General features: G+C 34.3%; 1 protein-coding gene across 6 annotated transcripts in view; it reads left to right on the top strand.

The window, feature by feature from the left end:
* Positions 1–17,226, top strand: part of KANSL1L (KAT8 regulatory NSL complex subunit 1 like) — a 154,186-nt gene that overhangs the window by 45,567 nt on the left and 91,393 nt on the right. For all 6 annotated transcript variants that reach the window (XM_053597789.1, XM_053597790.1, XM_053597785.1 and 3 more), the window contains one exon: positions 7,612–7,753. In XM_053597789.1, the coding sequence (XP_053453764.1) occupies positions 7,612–7,753 (142 nt within the window). The remainder of the gene's footprint in view (positions 1–7,611; positions 7,754–17,226) is intronic.

The raw sequence follows: 17,226 nt of genomic DNA, 5'->3' as shown, positions 1-17,226 counted from the left end.
ATTTTCTTAAAGACAATGAACAATTTATAAGAACTTTTTGATCTAAATGATACTACTGGCATAAAATATTTTTGAGGGAGAAGTATGTGCTAAGCTGTCATAACACTGAGATCTCAACATAAACATATTAAATTTATTTTTCTCTCTTTTACTAGTCAAGAATTAGATAAGCTTCACAGGGTTTAGCAGGGACCTGTTGGCTTTGCTGTTCCCTAGGATGCTACCTTTGCCTGTATTGTTGAGATTCACTAATACTTCATATCATTTCGATACTTAGTCACTTTTAAAGGTAAACCCAGCCACTTATAATGGCCAGACTGAAAAGTTGCACACATTATTTTGGTTCACATCTTCCTGTGAAGGACTTTATCACATATAGCCAGACATAACTGCAATTAAGTCTGGGAAATAAAATCACTAGCTGAGCTGTCAAGGAAACAACTAAAACTAAAGGTGGTTATAATTATTAACCAAAAAGTAGAAAAATAAGCTTCTGTTCAATTTGCCTTTCTGGTCACCCAAATATCCATGTGTTTCTTGTACATAAAAAATGCCAACTCTTCAATGATGATAGCTCAGAGTAATATTCAGTGAATAGAGTAAAGTGAAAGTGCTTTCCATCAGGTCCAGATGTAGTTCTTCATGATGTGGGGACCTGTCAACTAAGAAGTAAGTTTTTTTTTTTTAAACTCTTTTAACCTTTTGGTTCTTTTAAATTAATTTTATTTATTTATTTTTTGAGATAGAGTATCAGTCTGTGCCTTACTTAGATTGTCATGGCATCATAGATCACAGTAACCTCAAACTTTTGGGCTCAAGCAATCCCCTTGCCTCAGCTTCTCTTCTAATAGATAGACTCTTCTTTTAATAGATCAGACTCTCTTCTAATAGATCAGATTCTTGCTCAGTCTGATCTCCAAGTCCTCAAGCAATCCACCCACCTTAGCTTCCCAGAGTGATAGGATTACAGATGAGCCACCACACCCAGCCAACCTCTTGGTTCTTGTATGTATGATCAAGTCAAGATAAGAAAAGTACAATAAAAACTTCCACTGGGGAAAGAGAAGACTGAGATAACCATGTTACTTCCTGGTCTTCACAGTAAGAAGACTTGCTTTGGCAGTAGAATAAGATCTTAGTAGGACCTTAATTTTGCTTTCTGAAAGAAGATCCCTTGTCCTTTGTCCCTGACTTTACTCTTTGGGAATTATTCTTTGTTGACTATATTTGAAGTGGGTGTTAGTTGCAGTGGAGCCTCAACCATTATTAGAGGCTCCACTGCATTTCTGCCTTGCTTTTCTTGGTGCAGATTTGGCTCCCAGTGTAAGTTTACATTAGATTTTGATAATAGAGTTCCCTCAGAAGTGTACGTTTCCATTCTATTGTCCTCCAATTAGTTATATAAGAAAATACCACAGCCAAAGATCTAATTTGGTCATAGTTATTAAGCCTACAGACCTACAGACCACTGTCACTTAATTTAATAACCACCTTAGTGTAATGGCTACTCTAACAAAGCTTACAAGTAAGCTGAAATTACTGAGGTTGAATAGCATAACATGCCAAAACAGAAATTATCACTCTTTAAAGGAAGACCAAAAGACCCATACATTGAGCAATATAATATTTCTAGCACTCACATATTTATATAAAAGCAGCTACTAGGCATTCATTTATATACATATACATCAGAAGAAAAATCATCAATAGAAACAAAAATGCAAGTGGCAGAGAGATGAGCTTAATTGACAAAGATGTTGAAATATCTATTGTAAATAGCTCAGGGACTCAAAAAGGAAAACATGAACATAATGAGAGAAATTGAATATGTCATAAAGAACTATTGAATTTTCAGAAGTGGGAAATACAGTTTTGGAAATGAAAACTGCTTCAGCTTAACAGGAGAGTATACATTCAAAAGAAGTAGTTAACAAATAATAATAAAAAAGCACTGCTGACTTCTCACCAGAAGTTACATAAACCAGAAAAAATGGAATGATATATTTACAATGCTGAAAGCAGGGGTGCGAGGTGGGGGAGGAAGTCAACTTAAAATTCTCTATCAGTGAAATATTTTTAAAAACAAAAACAAAATTGCATTTCCAAATAAAGAACAGAGAAAAATTGTCAGTATACATGTGCTAAAGAAATTTTAAAAGATGACCTTCAGGCTGAAAGAAAATCATACTTGTGAAAACTCAGATCCACACAAAGAAGAAATGGTAAGAAACAGTAAATATATGTGGTGAAATTTTTTGAAGTGAAACCACACATTTCCAAACTCATGGATCAAGAAGAAATCACAAGAAAAAATGTAAAATGTTTTGAACTGAATGATATTAAGATAAGACACATCAAAATTTGTAGGATGCAGCTACTAAATACTGAAGCAGTGTTATTAGGAAAATTTATGCCTATGAATGTTTATGTTAGAAAAGAAGAATGGTGTAACATATAGATATCTAAGTATCTCACTTTAAGGGCTTATTAAAAATAGGAAATTAGGCGGCGCCCGTGGCTCATTGAGTAGGACGCCGGCCCCATATGCCGAGGGTGGCGGGTTCAAACCCAGCCCCGGCCAAACTGCAACAAAAAAATAGCCGGGCGTTGTGGCGGGCGCCTGTAGTCCCAGCTGCTCGGGAGGCTGAGGCAAGAGAATCGCGGAAGCCCAAGAGTTAGAGGTTGCTGTGAGCCGTGTGACGCCACGGCACTCTACAGGAGGGCGGTACAGTGAGACTCTGTCTCTACAAAAAAAATAAATAAATAAATAAAAAATAGGAAATTAAACCCAAAGTAGAAGGAAAAAATAATAAAGCATGGAAATCATTGAAATTATAAAGCATAAAAGCAATGTAGAAAATTCTAAACTTCTTGCTAGATTGATTGGAAAGAAAATTACTAATAGCAGGAAAGAAAAAGCATCACTATAAATGTTACAGATACTAATAGAATAATCAGGGAATACAGTTAATCTTCTGTATCTACAAATTAAACTAACTGAATCAAAATATTCGAAGACGTTCATGCCTGTGATCCTAGCACCCTGGCTGAAGTAGGTAGGTCGCCTAAGCTCAGAAGTTTGAGATCAGCCTGAGCAAGAGTGAAACTCTTGTCTCTACTAAAAATAGAAAAAAACAGCTGGGTATTGTGACAGGTGCTTGTAACTATTCGGGAGTCTGAGGCAAGAGGTTTGCTGGAACTCAGGAGTTTGAGGTTGCTATGAGTTATGACACTAGCATAACTCTACCCAGGGTGACAGAGTGAGATTCTGTCTCAAAAAAAATAAATAAATAAATAAAATTGAAGAAAAAAAATGAAAAATAACACAATAATATGAAATGATAGAAATAAAAAAAATACAGTATAACAACTATATATATGAATACTGTATTAGTATTATAGGTAATCTAGAGATCATAGAAAGTCTACAGGAAAATTGTGGGTAGCTTTTATTCAACTACTACACCATTTTATAAAGAGACTTGAGCATCTGCTGATTTTGGTATCCTATGGAGGAGAACCAATGGGACCAATCCCTCATGGATACTAAGGAATGACTCTTATAAACACCTGCATGTCAGTAAATTCAGCAATTTAAGTAGACTAATTGCTTGAAAGACACAATGAATAATAGAATACCTAAAAAACCTTTAATAAATTAGAAAGATTGAATTAATAATTAAAAACCTTTCCACATAGGCAACTCAAGGTTCAGAGCACTTCACTGATTAGTTTTATTGAGACTTAAGGCATATATAATTCTAATCCTACATAAACTCCTTCACAACACAGATGACGAGGGAACACTTCTCAGCTCATTTATGAGGCCAGCATTAGCTTTATTCCAAAACCAGGCAAACATTTCAAGAAAACACCAGATACATATCTTCTTTATGATAGATGCAAAAAAATCCTTAATGAAATAGCAAGTAGAGTATAGTAAAATATAAAAATACATGTGACCAAGTGAATTTATACAAGGAAGCAAGGCTGATTTAGTATTCAAAACTTAATCAGAGAAAAAAGAGAATATATGATAATTTCCATAGATACCTCAAAAAAAAAAAAAGGACAAAACCCACTCATGATGAAAACTGACAGCAAATAGATGGAAAATTTTTCAGTCTGTGAAAGGACATTTAGAAGAAATCTATAGCTAACTATTTAATGATAAAAGACTAATGCTTTCTTTGTACTGTCAGGAAGAAGGTAAGGAAGTCCATTCACCTGACTTATATAATTCCTTCCTAACAATGCAAAAAAGGTAAGAATAATTATGAAAGGCATTAAGATTATGAAGAAATAAGCTTTATTTGTAGTTGACATGATAAAAAACCTATTAAAACTTGTGAGTGAATTTATTAGGGTCGTGGTATATAGGGTCAAAATACAAAACTCAATTATATATATTCTAGCATTCATAACTTATATTCATAACTAATACATGGAGATATATATTGATTAGAAGACTCAGTATTGTTAAGATGTCAACTTTCCACCAGAGATCTATATAGATTTAATACAATCCTAATAAAAATAATAATATTGGGGGGGTAGAGATTCAAAAGCTTATTCTTAAATTTAGAATGGCGAAAACAATATTGAGATAGAACAATAGTGAAGGATTTATACTTCAAAATTTATACTTATACTTCAAAATAAATTGATAAATTTATACTTTATCAAATTTCTGCAGTTACTCTGAACTATAATAGTGTGGTATTTCGATAAGGCACTGACATAAATAATAAATAGCTATCCAAAGGGCTAGAGGTTGTGTGTGTATAGGGAACAAATATAGTATTTAGGGATAGTCTTGTATCTATTACAGTGTTTTTGTATTAAAGAATAATAGGTAGAACCATTTGTTAAAGGATAATAGAATCTTTCAATAAATGGTCAGAAATTGGATTTCCTATAAAAAACAATTTATCTGGATCCATACCTTACTCTATACACACAAAGTAACTTAAATTAGGTTATAGATCTAAAAACCAAAACTCTAAAACTTCATGGGAAACATGAGAAAATCTTTATAACTTTGTATTAGGTAAAGACTGTTTAGTATTCAGGAAGAACCATAAGAAGAAAATTTGATAAGTTTGGCTTCATCAAAATTAGAATAATTTACTTCTCAAAAGACATCATTACAAAGAGAAAGGCAAGCTATAGACTGGGATAAAATATTTCTAATACATCTAATCTGATGCGGGACTTGTATCAATAATAACAAAGTAATCCAATCATTAATAAATATGGGCAAAATATTTGAATGGGTGCATCATCAAAGAAAGTTGTAATCCCTTGGGAAACATAAGAAGCATATTAAAGGATGCAGTATATCAGGAGTTGGAAAACTGTAGCTCACTGACCAAATCCATCCTCTGCCTGTTTTTGTAAATGAAATTTTATTGGAACATAGCCACATTCATTCATTCATGTATTGTCTGTAGCTGCTTTTGTGCTACAGTAGCAACGTTGAGACATTATGTCAAGAAGTAGTTAGTACAAAGATAAATTATATTCAAAACCACTTAGTTTAAACAGCTTGTACAAATCCTTTACCAAGTTAAGTGGTGACTGCAAGTAAGCAAATGTGGGCATTCAAGGTCTGTGCTGTCTTCCTAGGGAATGTCTTCTCTCACTTTCCAGGTAGTGTCCACACGGGTGTCACCTTATGTCAGCATGTGGTGGTCTATGATCAGTTTAACCCAATCCAGAGAGATGCAGGGAAGCAGTATTCTTAGTGGTCCGGCAGACCAGTTTTACCTGATATTTGGGAAGTCTGGACAATGAGTATGCCTTACAGTTTTGTGGGGCCTCAAATTCTTATGGGTTTGCTGTTATCAGCTATGTTCTGATTGGTTACACTGTAAATTATGTAAACCATTGCATCATTAATTATATAAATTGTTTACATAGGATATGTTTTGACTTTGGGATACAACAGACATTAATTTCCTTTGATCAAGTTAGCTATACGTTTATCTATAACATGTTTACAACTTATTTTCACACCAATCCTCCTCCCTCTTCCTCTCCCATCTCCTTCCCCTACCCCCACTTGACTTTGTATTTTTTCTTGTGTGGGTGTGTATTTGTTTATCTACTGATTTCATGGTTAAATGAATTTTAAGGGCTGAATACCATGGCTCACATCTATAATCCTAGCACTCTGGGAAGCCAAGGCAGGTGGATTGCCTAAGCTCAGGAGTTCAAGACCAACCTGAGCAAGAGCTAGACCCCATCTCCTAAAAATAGCCAGGTATTGTGGGGGGTGCCTGTAGTCCCAGCTACTTGGGAGGCTGAGGCAAGAGATTAGCTTGAGCCCAAAAGTTTGAGGTGACTATGATCTATGATGCCATGGCATGCTACCAAGGGCAACAAAGTGAGACTTTGTCTCAAATAAATATGTAAGTAAATAAATGCATTTTTAAAAATTAACAAGCTCATTTTTTTAGAGAAGTTTTAAGTTCATAGCAAAACTGAGTGGAAAGTACCGAGTGTTACTATATATATCCTGTCCTCACAGGAGGTATAACCTAACCCACTACCAGTATCTCATACCAAAGTGGTGCATATGTTACTATCGATGAACCTACCTTAGTACATCGTTGTCACTCAAAGTCCATGATTTACATTAGGTTCACTCTTTGCGTTGTATATTCTATAGGTTTAGATAATAAATGCATTTTTAGATAAGTTTTTTATAGCATTTATATGTTTTGCAATTAAGTAATTGTTCTTCAGTTATACCTTCAATTTATATTTTCCTTTGGTAATCCATATCTCTTAATTATCACATACATGCATCCTGCATATAATCTCAAATAATTTTCTAATTGGAATGGTTGAAATATTTTCATAAAGTAATTTTTAATCTCACAAACTGTGGATTGGAGCAGCGCTTTGCCATACGATAGAGGAACTCAACGGATTCAGTCTATATTCTCAAATATACATAAAAGGCTTTATATAAATTCTCTGGGTTGTGAATCCTAGAAATCAATTTTCTAACAATCTCTTTGTCTTAGCAAATATCTCAAAATTTATATATTTATATGCTTATTTTGAAATGTAGTTGAACATTTATATTTTTAATAATTTTTGATAATTTTATTAAAATTAAGATTTTAAGTATTTATTAGTTAATAATAATGCCTATTTAAGCAAATGAAAATTACATGTCATAAATTTGAGTACACTACAGTTTGTTGCATGGATTCACATCTAGTGTAGTTCAAATGGTTTGTTTAATACTTGATGCCTACTCACATATAAAAGTCTCACGTATCAGTGTTTGTTTACATAGTGTTTGTATTTATATTGTGTTTCCTTTTCTTTCCTGGCCCATCTCTATTTAAGCCCTTTAGCATTAATAAAGTACTAAGTGGCAGAAAGATTATCCTACTACAAGATATGCGGTAGAAAAGTAAGGAAATTAAATCTTTCTTTGTTTACAATAAGAAGTCAACCTGCCATTCTCTCTTTGTATAATTAATGTCTTGTAAGGGAAATTGGATTTGATGATGGGAGTCAAGGAGGTTATTAAGCACTCTGAAAACTTGATTGCCTTTGTGCTTTGACTAACAGTGTTTGTCTTATTCACAGTGACTATAGTACTGAATGGAAGTGGCTTGTAGACAGAGCAAGAGTTGGCAGCCGATGGACTTGGCTTCAAGCCCAGATTTCAGAGCTCGAATACAAAATCCAACAACTAACAGAGGTTCACAGGCAGATTCGTGCCTCCAAGGTATTGTCTGTGTTCTTCTATTTTTGATAAAAATTGCTACTGTTTTAGTTCCTTTGCATTTCATCACCCAAAATAATTGTTAGACAGTTTTATAAAAATGTTTGTGTTAAGATTTTTGATATGTTAATTGCTATAAATTGATGCTATTTTTGTAATGCCTTTGTATTTAATCAAGATCATTTTATACTTTTTGTCCAATTCAGAAGTCCTTATTGGATTCCATTTAATAGAAATGATGTAAATTTCTTTTTCAATTTTTTATTATGGTAAAATACATATAAATATAAAATTTACCATCTTAATAATTTTTTAGTGTACAATTCAGTGTTATTAAATATATTCGTAATGTTATGCACCCATCACCATCCAACTCCTGTAATTCTTTTCATCTTTTAAAACTGAAGTTCTGTATGCATTAAACAATAACTGTCCATCTCCCCTTCTCCCTGACCCCTGAAAATTATGTCTGTGTCTATAATTTTAACTATTTTAAGTATCTCATATCAGTGGAATCATAACAGTATTTGTCTTTTTGTGACTTGCTAATTTCACTTAGCATAATGTCTCAAGTTTCATTCATATTGTAGCTTATATTAGAATTTCTTTACTTTTTTAGGCTGAATAATTTCATTATATGTGTATACCATATTTTGGTAATTTTATTTATCCACTGATGGACACTTGGGTTGTTTCTGTTTTAGCCATTGTGAGTATGTTATAAATGTGGATATAAAAATATCTCTTTGAGATCTTGTTTTTAATTCTTTTGGGTATATACCCAATTTGGAATTGGAGGTTCACATGGGAACTCTATTTTTAAGTTTTTGTGGATCCACCTTACTATTTTTCACAGTGGTTATACCAGTTCACATTCCTACCAACAATGAGAGAAATTTTCAATTTCTCCAAATTCTCACTGACATTTATTTACTGTTTTGTTTTTTTTAATGGTAACCATCTTAATGGATGTGATGTAACTTATTGTAGCTTAGTTTGATTTTCTTAATAATTAGTGATACTGGACATCTTTTTATATGCTTATTGGCCATTTGTGTATCTCCTTTGGGGGAATATCTGATCAGGTTTTTTCCCCAGTTTTCAGTTGGGTTGTTTGCTTTTTTCTTATTGAGTTTAGGAATTCTCTATATATTCCAGATATTCTCTGTATATCCCTTAGTAGATATACAGTTTGCCAGTATTTTCTGACATTTAATGGGTTGCCTTTTTACTCTATTGATGCTGCTCTTTGTTGCACAAATTTAAAAAATTTTTATGAAGTCGAATATTTTTCTTTCATTAGCTATGCCTATGGTGTCATATCCAAGATATCATTGCCAAATCTAATGCCATGAAGCTTTTCCCCTTTATTTTCGTCTGAGAGTTTTATACTTTTAGGTTTTACATTGAGATCTCTGCTCCATTTTGAAGTAATTTTTGTATGCATGTAGCATTAGGTAAGAGTACAATTTCATTTGCTTGCATTTGGATATTCAGTTTTCCCAGGATGACTAGTTGAAGAGACTGTTTTTTCCCCACCAAATAAAATGATCTTGGCACCTTTGTCAAAAATCATTTGACCATATATGTGAGGGTTTATTCCTGGGTTCTGTGTTCTATTCCATTGTTCTATATGCTTGCCTTATGCCAGTACCACCCTGGTACTGATTATTGTAGTTTTTAACTTCCATAATATACAAAAGACTAGTTCTTTATAGCTTTCCCCCACCTCTTTTGGTTGTTGGTGTCACAAAATTACATCCATCACTTTATGGATCCAAAAAGATAAATTAATAACTATTTTAAATATATTAGTCTTTGCCAAGTGTGGTTACTTTTTCCTGTAATCCCAGATGTGTGGGAGGCTTAAGGTAGGAGGATAACTTGAAATCAGTTGTTTGAGACCAGCCTGAGCAACATAATGAACATAGTGAGACCCTATCTCTACAAATATTTTTTTCCTTTCTCCTTTTTTTTTATTTTTATTATTTTTTTTAAATTTTAATTTTATTTTTTTTTAATTTCAACTTCCTTGTTCATTCTTCTTCGTTTGAAGTACTCTTTTTTGTCTTCCTCTGGTGGTGTTCTTGATGTTAGTAGAGATGGGGTCTTACTCTGGCTCACATGCTGTTACATACAGGTCTTGAACCTCTGAGCTCAGGCAATCCATCCGCCTCGGCCTCCCACAGCGCTGGGACTACAGGCGTGTCTTTTTTTTTTTTTTTTTTTATTGGGGATTCATTGAGGGTACAAGAAACCAGGTTACACTGATCGCATTTGTTAGGCAAAGTTTACAATATTTTTTAAAATTAGCCAGGCATAGTAGCTCTTAGAAGTTACAGCTGCTTGGAAGGTTGTGACGGGAGGATCACCTGAGGCCAGGAGTTCCAGAGCCAAATGTAGGATTTTGGTTGACAAGGTTTTTTTTGTTTGTTTTTTTGTTTTTAGTAGCTCACTGCCTTGTGGCCTCCAAAGTGTCTCATAAGAAGTTGCTGATAATATTATTGAAGATCTTTTGTATGTGCTTCTCTATTGCTGCTTTCAAGATTCTCTCCTTGTTTTTGTCATTTGATAATTTGTGTGTTCGCTGTGGATTCTCTTTGGATTCATCTTAGTTGGAGTTTGTTATGCTCCTTATATGTTTGTATTCATGTCTTTTATCACATTTGAGATGTTTTTATCCATTATTTCTTCAAATATTCTCTCTCTCTTTCTTTCTCTCTTTGTTCTGGAATTCCCAGGTATGTACATTGGGCCACTTGATGGTGTTCTGTGTGTCTCTTAGTTTCTGTTCACTTTTCTTCACATTTTTTTCTTTCCGTTCCTCAGAATTGAATATTTCCATTGTCCTATATTCAAGTTCATTGATCTTTCTTCTGTTTGATTTCAGTTACTATGTAGGGTATCCCAAAAGTTGCCCCTAAAGTCTCCATACATAAGGAAAATGAGAAATTGTAGCTAAACGAAAATTTATTTACAAAATTTTACAAAATATTTACATTATATTCTATATATCTTGGCCACCTCTTTGTAAAATTTTGTAATGAATATTTTGTAACCACTGATCTATTTTCTATTGCTATAGTTTTGCCTTTCCTAGAATTTTATATAACTCAAATCATAAAACATGTAATCTTTTTATCTGGTTTCTCTTACATAGCATAATGCTTTTAAGGTTCATCTATATTATTGTGTGGATAAGTAGCTTTTCCCTTTTTATTCTGGAGTTTATGTCATTATATGGATATACTATAATTTTTTTGTCTATTCGCTAGTTGATGGAAATTTAGGTTGTTTACATTTTTGGCATTTATGAATAATGCTGCTGTATATACTCGCATGTAAGTTTTTGTATGTTTTTATTTTTTTATAGTACATATTTAATTTAGGATTTTACATCTTCCAATTCTAGACAGTTCTCTGCTTTTATTATTCAAATATTGCATCTCTATAAATTTTTCTTATTTTTTCCCTAAAATCTTAATAAATTAGAGGCCCCAATTTTTTGTATCTCTTTATCTTTTAGTACCACACAAATTCCTTACTATCTTTTACATTGTTAATTCTATCTTTTACCTTGTACTGTTTAGACTTTGTCCATATATTAGCTTTTATTTATAATCATAATTTTTTTTTTTTTTTTTTTTTTTTTGTAGAGACAGAATCTTACTTTATGGCCCTCGGTAGAGTGCCATGGCATCACACAGCTCACAGCAACCTCCAACTCCTGGGCTTAAGCGATTCTCTTGCCTCAGCCTCCCGAGTAGCTGGAACTACAGGCGCCCGCCACAACACCCAACTATTTTTTGGTTGCAGTTCAGCCGGGGCCGGGTTTGAATCCGCCACCCTCGGTATATGGGGCCCGCGCCTTACCGACTGAGCCACAGGTGCCGCCCTATAATCATAATTTTTATTGATAATAGAAGGTGTCCATAAATTTTGTGTGCAGTTTACAATGTGAATCTATTTTAAATTGCACTCGAACATTATGGACACCTGTATTTCTTTTTTTTTTTTTTTTTTAGAATTTTAGATTAATATAAGGGTTCAAATAATTACATTACAATGTTTACATTTGTTAGATAGAGCCCTGTTATAGTTGTGCCCTGCACTCGGGAGGTGTGCCATATATCCTTACATTGTGCCCATTAGGTGGGAGCACATCAATTCCTCTTGCTCCTTCCCTTCTCTTTTTCTCTCCTCCCCTCGACTTGAATTGAATTCAGTTTTTCTCTTGTGTAGGTGAGTATTAGTTCATCTAGTGGCTTCATATTAGTATTGAGTACATTGATACCTGCTTTTCCATTCTTATGATACTTTACAAAGAGGAATATATTTCAGCTCTATCTGGGTTAATACAAAAGAGGTAAAAATCTCCATCTTTTTATGGATGAATAGTATTCCAAGGTATACATATAACATAGTTTATTAATCCATTCATGGGTTGATAGGCACTTAGGTAATTTCCCCATCTTGGTGATTGTAAATTGAGCTGCAATGATAATATTTCTAATTAGGTCTTTTTCAAACCTAGAAATGAAAGGAAATAGATTTCTAGAAATTCAGGACTATACAAAGTTGACAAAACTGACTCCTTCTAGATTTCATATCATCAGAGTTAGGATCAAGAAAACCTTTGAATAATAAAGTGATTCCAAACTAAGTATCAGACTAAAGATACATCCTCCCCAAGACCTTTGAGCTAGATAAAATTAAGGTGAAGGCAGTGGGGAAAAATTAAAAATATATAGATTTTCTGTCAGAACTCAGCAGCTTTATGGGATCCCCAAAGAAGCAGAGAAGGAGAGAGGAAAAAGGAGTAGTGTATGTAGGTAGAGGGATTAAGAGGAAAAAGAAAGATCCTTTGAGCATGTATCAAAGAAGTGTGGCTACGATTGTTGCCACGTGGAACTGTTTGAAAGTAGATAGGTAGGAAGCCTTCTGTGGTTTTGAGTGAGTTTTACTGCCAAAATAACCATGAACTTGTTCTAAAAAAGAACATTTGACTGTTTAAGGCTTAAACCAATCCTTAGGACCCCAATCTTGTTTGAACAGGAAGCCTATGAAGAGTGCTGCAGTTCCCAAAGACATACACATTTACTGATATTGCCAAGGAAGGTAATGTAAAAGGAAAAAACTTTTAAGGGCTGATTTAGTAGCCATAGAGAACAGTGAACTGAAAGTACACTTTAATAGGAAGCAAGAATCAGGACCTAATGAAACTGCAATCCTAGGGTAATGACCTGTCAAAATATTTGTCCAGGAGAATTTTAGCATTAATATAAACCAGTAACTGACTTATATTCTTCACTCTTCATCTTTCCTAGTGGGAGTGGTCAATGTGCTTATCTTGTCTCTTCTAACATTGAATATTTAGTGGAGGAGGGACAGATACATTTTTAGATTATGGATCTCCATGTCATATTCAGACCTGACAGGAAGACTACTATACATCACCTAGAGTTCCTGAACTTTGAATTGAATGTGGTGACTAGATGGGACTTTCATTCCAATTTCCCTTGGGATGATTGGTTGAGTATATTCTAAAGAAGGGACAAAATAATATTTACTGACTAGACATGCATACTGTATTAAAGAGACATTTATTTCCCAATCAATATACTCATGTTTTCCCCATATTCCCAGTCCTTTTACTGTAAGGCAGGATTAGTTCTCGCCTAAGCTATAAGCAAAAGTGTTAACATTCCATTTAAAAGCCAATTTGTGATTCTTCATGCCCTCTTTTCCACTGCTGTGGTGATCTGGTAACTACATGTTCCAGATGGCATAGCTTCAAGAAGCAAGCAACCTGCATCACTGAGGCATCACTTGGACAGGAGTCTATTTGGAGAGCTCTGGACTTACAGTGGACATTGTGTGAGTGAGAAGTAAACCTATATGTGATAAACTACTAATATTTTAGTGTGTGTTTATTACCATAGCATAGCCTAACCCATTGGTTTTCAAATTTTAGAGTATATTAGAATAAGCTAATTGGCTTGTTAAAACACAAATTTCTGTCCCCACTTCCAGAGTTTCTAATTCAGTCTGAGTTAAGTTTGGAGAATTTGCATTACTATGTTGCTAGGTAATAATGCTACTGAGGTTTAGGGACCATATTTTGATAGCCACTGGCCTACTCTCTTCTGACTAATAAAGTGATGTTTTTAAATCTTTATAAAGTGAGTCTCTTAGAAAACTTCCTTTACCCTACTACTAATTTGTAAGTTAGATGTCCTATTTCTATTTTTTATAGTTACCCTTAAATTTTAACATGCACATTTGATTTAACATCTAAAAATTAGAGTTGTTTTCTTGAACAATGTAAAGATCTTAAAACACTCTGCTCACTTTCTTATATTGTACCCTCAGCCTTCCAAGTAGCTAAACTTACAGGTGCATGCCACAATAATTAGCTAATTTTTTAACTTTTTTAAATAGAGCCAGGGTCTTACCATGTTGCCTACGTTGGTCTGGAATTCCTGGCCTCAAGTGCTTGTTTCACCTAAGCTGCTCAAGGCACTGGGATTACAGGTGTGAATCACCATTCCTGGACTATTTTCATGTGCTTTCATAAGCATTATATTAGGTTATATATTTAGTGCTCATATGGATTCACTTATATCTTTTTATACTGTTGAAATTATCTTTTTTTTCTTACATTAAATATGTTTTCCTTAAGTGTACTCTTTATTGAATTTTTCTTTTCAGTGAGAATCTGTGATTGGTGGTAGATTTTTGTAGTCTTTGTGTATCTGAAAATGTGTTCATTTCACATACATTCTTGAATAAAAGTTTAGATAGGTATAGAATTTTAGGTTCACAATTATTTTCTCTCAACACTTTGAAGTATATTGTTTTCTTCTAATTACATTTTACTGTTATTTTAATTCTACTCTTTTGTTTGTTTGTTTTTTTGGCTTTTTTGGCCGGGGCTAGGTTTGAACCCGCCACCTCTGGCATATGGGACCAGCGCCCTGCTCCTTGAGCCACAGGCGCCACCCCAATTCTACTTGTTTTCTTTTTTTGGGGGGGGGACAGAGTCTCACTATGTTGCCCTGGGTAGAGTGTATGGCATTGCAGCTCACAGCTCACAGCAACCTCAAACTCTTGGGCTTAAGTGATTCTCTTGCCTCAGCCTCCCAAGCAGCTGGGACTATAGGTGCTCACCACAATGCCTGGCTATATTTTTGCTGTAGTTGTCCTTGTTTTTAGCAGGTCCCAGGCTGGTTTCAAACCTGCCAGCCTCCGTGTATATGGCTGGCCAGCACCCTGCCCACTGAGCTATGGGCACTGCCTGTCATTCTAATTCTAATTTAGAAGTTTACTGTTCTTCTAATCCTATTTGCTATGTAGGAAATACTTTCTTCTGACTGCTTTTAAGATTTTTTTCCCTTTGGTTTTTTGGTGTACTGCAATTTCCCTATGAGTTGTTTATGTATAGATTTAATTTGTATTACTGTTTCATAAATCTCTTAGCATGTATGGAAACTTCTCAGTCATTATCCTTTATTTAAAAAAAAAAATCTTTTTTCTTTTTGCAATTTTGGTTGGGGCTGGGTTTGAACCCGCCACCTCCGGCATATGGGGCTGGTGCCCTACTCCTTTGAGCCACAGGCACCGCCCTAAAAAATATTTTTAAATAAAAATAAAACAGAGTTTTGCTGTTTTGCTGGAGCACAGTGGCATCATCAGAACTCACTGGAATAAGCTCAGACTTCTGGCTCAAGTGATCCTCCTGTCTTCAGCCTCCTTTAGCAGCAGCCTATAGGCACGCACCACCATGCCTAGCTAACTTTTTTATTTTTTTTGTAGAGGTGAGGTCTTACCTATATGTTCAGTCTGGTCTCAATTTATAGCCATAAGTCATTCTCCTGCCTAAAACTCTTAAATTGCCAGGATTACAGGTGTGAGCCACCATGCCCAGTCATTATCCTTTTGAATAATTTTACCTTTTTATTTATTTATTTTTTTCTTATTTTGAGACAGAATCTCACTATGTCGCTCTCGGTAGAGTGCCATGGCGCCACAGCTCACAGCAACCTCAAACTCTTGGGCTTAAGCAATTCTCTTGCCTTAGCCTCCCAAGTAGTTGGGATTACAGGTGCTCACCACAATGCCCGGCTATTTTTTGGTAGTTGTCATTGTTGTTCGGCAGGCCCAGGCTGGATTTGAACCTACCAGTTCTGGTGTATATGTAGCTGGTGCCCTAGCCACTGAGCTACAGGTGCTGAGCCAATTTTGCCTTTTTTAAAAAAATCTTTTCCTTCTGGAGACATATTGAGATGTTTGAATCTTCTCTTTATATTCCTCTTAAGATCAATGCATTGTTTAATCTTTCTGTGCTATGATTTTGATGATTTCCTCAGATTTATCTTCCAGTTTATTAATTCTCTTTATACCTATGGCTAATCTGCTTTTTAACCTCTACATTGAGTTTTTAATTTTTTTGACAGTATTTTTCATTTTTATCTAGATATTAAATACTTGGAGACTTTAATATTTATTCCTTTTTATAAATTCATGATACTTTTTGAAAAATAATCGTAAGTGTACTGTCATTTAATTGTTTTAACCTCTACTATCTGAGGTTTTTGGGTCCCAATATTTTTCTTTGTTGTGATTTCTGGCTCTCGTGTATGTGCATTATGTCCTCATGTTCCTTTTTTATTATAAGTTTTATCTTTAAAGGTCCTATCCTTTGTGCGAATTGCACAGGGCCTAAGCGTATTTCTCTATATCATTTTGCATTAAGTTAGAATCCCTAAAGATATTACCATTCAAACACATTTTGGGGTCTTCGGATCTCAGAACTCATCAAGGTGAAGGGGTGGGATTTAGATTTTTTAGCATAGACTAGTTTTCATGCAGAGACGAGGTGAAGATGAACTTTTATCTTCTTTTATTGCAGAATGGGGTAGCTTTTTTTTCACTGATTATTTAGCCCATTTTTATTCAGGGCCAAAACTTTGTCTCTTTTCCCTATGTAGATTCTATTTTTTAGGACTGATAATTTCTGATAGGTTTGTTTTTAGCTAATAAACTAATTTCTCTGAGGATGTGGGTCTGAGGTTATTTCAGTAAAAATGGCTGCTAAAGTTGTTACTATATTGCAGAAATTTTTAAATAAAATTCATTCCTCACTCTTTCCTTCCTTGTTTTCCTCTTCCCTTCCTGTTTCCTTCACCTTTTCTCTTCTTTCTCTTCACACATAGTCAGGTGCCTTGTAGGCTTAGGGTATACAATAATGAAATAAAACTTACAAAGTTTGTACATTTCAGGGCTTTCAGTCTACTGGGGATAAAAGTTAAGCAAACGATTACAAACATAAATGCTGTTTTAATTCCAACACAGGAAAATGTTATCTTCATATTGCCCTTATTAAAAATTTCTTATCTACTGGAAATTGTGAGCTGCTTGAAACTCAAAGTATATTTTTCTATAGAAGCAATAATATAAAGAGATCTCATGCAATT

This window comes from Nycticebus coucang, chromosome 7 (genome assembly GCF_027406575.1).
Source record: "Nycticebus coucang isolate mNycCou1 chromosome 7, mNycCou1.pri, whole genome shotgun sequence".
NCBI lineage: Eukaryota > Metazoa > Chordata > Mammalia > Primates > Lorisidae > Nycticebus > Nycticebus coucang.
The sequence above is the reverse complement of the archived record's forward strand: the minus strand, read 5'-3'. Positions and strand labels throughout refer to the sequence as shown.